General features: G+C 35.5%; 1 protein-coding gene across 1 annotated transcript; it reads right to left on the bottom strand.

Annotated features, from left to right (window-relative positions):
• Nucleotides 1–655: 655 nt before the first annotated feature.
• On the bottom strand, nt 656–2,342 carry LOC138898659 (uncharacterized mitochondrial protein AtMg00810-like). The gene is made up of 3 exons (XM_070184740.1): nt 2,262–2,342; nt 1,727–1,876; nt 656–1,099 (listed from the first exon to the last, which is right to left on the bottom strand). Exons 1-3 carry the CDS (start codon nt 2,340–2,342, stop codon nt 656–658), a joined length of 675 nt encoding a protein of 224 aa, XP_070040841.1.
• Nucleotides 2,343–4,756: the final 2,414 nt, after the last annotated feature.

Raw genomic sequence — 4,756 nt, 5'->3', positions numbered from 1 at the left:
CTACTTTGTCTGGTGGCAGTAGTAGATGAGAGGTTTATTTTTTCCATGGTGATGGTTTCTTTTTGGAAAGGATGAAGAGTGAGAGGAAGAGAAGAGGGTTCTTGTCTAGGCGTTGGGAAGGTTTAAGAGTTGCATTGGTTAAAGAAAAGGACGGATTCAGAAGGAAGTGACTTTTCTGAGGAGATGTTTTGGCGGTACTGATGGAGGTGTAATAATTATACTTATATCAATGTAAAATTAAACACACATAAGAATAAAATATTTCAAACCTATACAAAATATTTGTTTTATAAAACAAACATAATGCCAATATTTTTCTGTAGTAGACAAAATCTTTCTTCTAAAAATGATTTTGTAAAAATATCAACAAGTTGAGATCCAATACCAATGAACTCTAATACAATATCACCTTTAATAACATGATCACAGATAAAATGATGCTTGATTTCTATATGCTTTGCTCTGGATTGATGCACGGAATATTTTGCCAAACATATAGCACTCGTATTATAACAAAATATAGGAGTAGAGGTAAGAGATAAATCATAGTCGAGAAGTTGATGCATGATCCAACGAACTTGTGTACAGCAACTTCCAACAGCTAAATATCCTGCTTCAGTTGTTGACAAGGCAACACAATTTTTTTCTTGCTATGCTAGGAAACTAGTGCATTTCCCAGCAGTTGGCATGTGCCACTGGTACTTTTTCTGTCGATCTTATCACCTGTAAAATCTGCATCTGAAAAACCTTTTAAGACAAAATTATTAGAGTGAGCATACCATAATCCTAATTTAAAGGTCCCAATAAGATATCTTATAATGCGCTTAACAATAGTAAAATGGCATTCCTTTGGAGCTGATTGAAATCTTGCACATTTATACATACTGAACATTATATCTGATCGACTAGCAGTGAGATATAGTAAGAATCCAATCATTCCTCTATACATAGATTCATCAACACTTTTTCCATTGTTATCTTCATCAAGCGTAGTTGTTGGACTCATTGGAGTCCCAATGGGCTTATCATTCTCCATGCCAAACTTCTTTATAAGCTCCTTGTTGTACTTGGTTTGACTGATAAATATCCCTTTGAGAGACTATTTGATTTGTAGTCCAAGAAAGTAAGTTATCTCTCCCATCATACTTATTTCGAATTCTCCTCTCATAGAATGAGCAAATTCTTCACATAGAATAGAGTTAGGGCTTCCAAAAATAATATCATCAACATAAATTTGAGTAATAAGATTACCTGAATTTGAGTGCTTAATAAACAGAGTTGTATCGATATTACCTCGTTTGAAACCTTAATTTAGAAGGAAGGAACTTAATCTTTCATACCAGGCTCGGGGAGCTTGCTTGAGTCTGTATAGAGCTTTAGTCAACATATTTACATGATCTGGGAGAGTGTTATTTACAAATCCAGGAGGTTGCTTTATGTAAACTTCTTTAGAGATGTATCCATTTAGAAAAGCACTTTTTACATCCATTTGGAATAGTTTGAATCCTTTATGAGAAGCAAAGGCAAGTATTATTCGAATAGATTCCAATCTTGCTACAGATGCGAATGTTTCATCGTAGTCGATTCCTTCTTGCTGGGAATAACCTTACGCAACAAGCCCTGATTTATTTCGTACCACTAGTCCGAATTGATTTAATTTATTTTTGTAAACACATTTGGTTCCTACAATAGAAGCACTTGAAGGTTTTGGAACCAGTTTTCATACTTTATTTCTTTCAAATAGATCAAGTTCATCTTTCATTGATTTGATCCAGTAAACGTCTTTCAGTGCTTCATCCACTTTCTTTGGCTCAAGTTGAGAAATTAGAGCCATGTGAGAGTTTAGCTTTTGAGATCTTCTGGTAGTGATTCCTTCCTGTGGATTTCCAATAATGAATTTTTGAGGATATCCAGGTTCACTTTTCCATTCATTTGAGATGTTTGTGGTTAGTTCCCTATCCTCAGTAGTCGACTATTTTATTGAAGAAGATTCTTGGATTTCATTATGTTCCTCAGCTGACTGATTTTGCTGACCAGTTGACTCCTCTTGACAGTCTTTTCCTACAACAACAGACTTTGGAATAATAGAAATTTCCTCATCTTCAGAAAGTTTTTCATTCCTTGAGTGAGGGTTAGTATCAATAAAAAACCATGAATTGATTCTTCAATGCATAAGGTTCTTTTATTGTAAACTCTATATGCTCTACTTGAAGGAGAATATCCAAGGAATATTCCTTCGTCTCTTTTTGGATCAAACTTACCCAGATTGTCCTTTCCATTATTGTGAATGAAGCATTTGCATCCAAAAGGATGAAAGTAACTGATGTTGGATTTCTTACCATTCCATAGCTCATATGAAGTCCTTTTAAGAATGGGTCAAATCAAACACCTGTTGATGATATGACATGTTGTGTTCACAGCTTCTGCCCAGAAGTGGTGAGGTAGAGAGTTTTCCACAATCATGGGTCTTGCCATGTCCTGTAAGGTTCTATTTTTACGTTTTACCACTCCATTCTATTGAGGCGATCTTGGTGAAGAGAAGTTATGAGAGATTCCTTGGTCATTGCAAAAGTTTTCAAAAGCTCTGCTTTCAAATTCTCCTCTGTGATCACTTTTGATAGTGGAAATGTAGTATCATTTTCCACGTTGGACCTTCTTATTGAAAACTTCAAAATTCCTTAGAGCTTCATCTTTATGAGTTAGAATAATAATCCACGTAAATCAAGAAAAATAATCCACAATGACAAAAGCATATTTTCTACCACCTATACTAGCAGTTCTAGTTGGACCAAACAAATCCATATGCAAAAGTTGAAGTGGTTTAGTAGTAGAAATAATGTTTTTGATTTTGAAGGATGAGCGAGTTTGTTGTCCTAGTTGACATGCATCATAAATATGATATTTTGAAAAATCTAGCTTTTGAAGACCAATGACAAGATCATGTTTAGAAAGTTTTTGAATAGCATGCATGCTAGCATGTCCAAGCTTTCTATGCCAAACCCAAGGGTCATAAATCACAGAAGCAAGACAAATTTGATCACAAAGACTATCTACATGACTGATAGTATAGACATTCCTGTCTCTATTACCTGAAAGAATAACTTTACCTGATTTGTGTACTATAAACCAACCATGTTTCTTAAAATAAACCCCATAGTCATTGTCACATAGTTGACTAATATTGGGAAGATTGTAACCGAGTTCATTAACCAGGTATACTTCGTCCACATCACATGTTGAGCTTAGAGGATCGTTTCCAACTCTAATTACGTTTCCTTTTGATTTATCTCCAAAGGTAACTATTCCTCCATCTAGTTTGGTGACTATTTTGAATAATTGTTTGTTACCAGTCATATGTCTGGAACACGTGCTGTCAAGATACCATTTTCCTTTTCGATTCTTCTTGCGGTGTTCCTACAAAACAAGATTACTTGTTTTTAGGTACCCAAGCCTGCTTGGGTCCTGAATGGTTAGATTTCTGAGTGTTAGCTTGACTAAAAGATTTAGGTCGCTAGACCCATCTCCTGTTGTCCTTGAACCTGCAATGGTTAGAGGTGTTACCACATTTTCCACAATAAAAACACGACGGATTATTGGGATTTTCAGAGCCTTTTTCTGCTCTGATTTTGTTCCTGCATTTGTTAGTGTTGTGACCATTTTTACCACAGTAAGAGCATGCATGAGAGTTTCTAGTTCTAATCAATGAGTTATGAGGAGTAGTCTGATTTTATTTGACGGAACTATGACTAATAGATTTTTGTAATCTATTTAGTTGAAGTTAAAGTTCATTTACTTCATCTTGAAGCATGTCACGCTCAATTTCACAAACTTCCAGCTTCAAAGCCCAGTCTTTTTTTTCTCTTTGGATTTTTCTGAGTTCATTTAAAACTCTTTCAATATCCGTAAGAGGACTATTAACAAAATCTTGAAGTTCATAACAATTGGGACATGTAGGGAAACGTACCTCACTAGTTACCTCGTCTACTATAAGACCAAGTTCACATGAGTTTTCTTCCTTATCTGCTCCGTCCGTCATGAGCCCGAGCTCTCCTGAGTCCTCATTGTTATCTTTTTTTATGGCCATGAAACATATGTTTGCAATTTCTTCATGGTCAGATTTTTCTTCATCACACCAGGATCCAAAAGACTTCTTCTTTTGAAGGTTCTTGCTGAGTTTCTTTTTCAGTACATGATAATCAGCTTGAATGTGTCCGTGTTTTCCACATTCATAGCATCTTCCATCATTTTTATCATTTTCATTATTTGTCCTTCCTTTTCTGAAGTTTGATTTTCCTCTTCTGCTATATCTGTTCTTCCTCATCATGCTTGTTATAACTTGGGAAAGCATGGTTATGTTTTCATCATGTTCTCCTCCTTCCTCTTCCTCTTCATTTTCTGGTTCAGCCACAGTTGTTTTAAAGGCTACTGTTTTAATATTTTCTTTTTAAATTTGCCTATCCAAGTGAGTTCTCTCAAAGACAATTAGATCACCTCTAAGTTCATCATAAGATACTTTGTCAAGGTCCTGATATTCCAGAGCAATAACCTTGGGCTGCCAAAGTGTGGGCAGACTTCGAAGGATTTTTCTAACCGGTTCTCCGCTCTTTATTGGTCTACCAAAGGATTTTAGATCTCCAAGGATTTTTCTGAAACCGGAGAACATTTCTTCCACTGATTCTCCATCCTTCATTTGAAATAGCTCATAGTCACAAACTAGAAGATTAATCCTTGTTTCTTTCACCTTGTTGGTTCATTC

The sequence above is a fragment of the Nicotiana tomentosiformis genome, chromosome 9 (genome assembly GCF_000390325.3).
Source record: "Nicotiana tomentosiformis chromosome 9, ASM39032v3, whole genome shotgun sequence".
NCBI classification, from domain to species: domain Eukaryota; kingdom Viridiplantae; phylum Streptophyta; class Magnoliopsida; order Solanales; family Solanaceae; genus Nicotiana; species Nicotiana tomentosiformis.
This window is presented reverse-complemented; position numbering and strand designations above follow the sequence as displayed.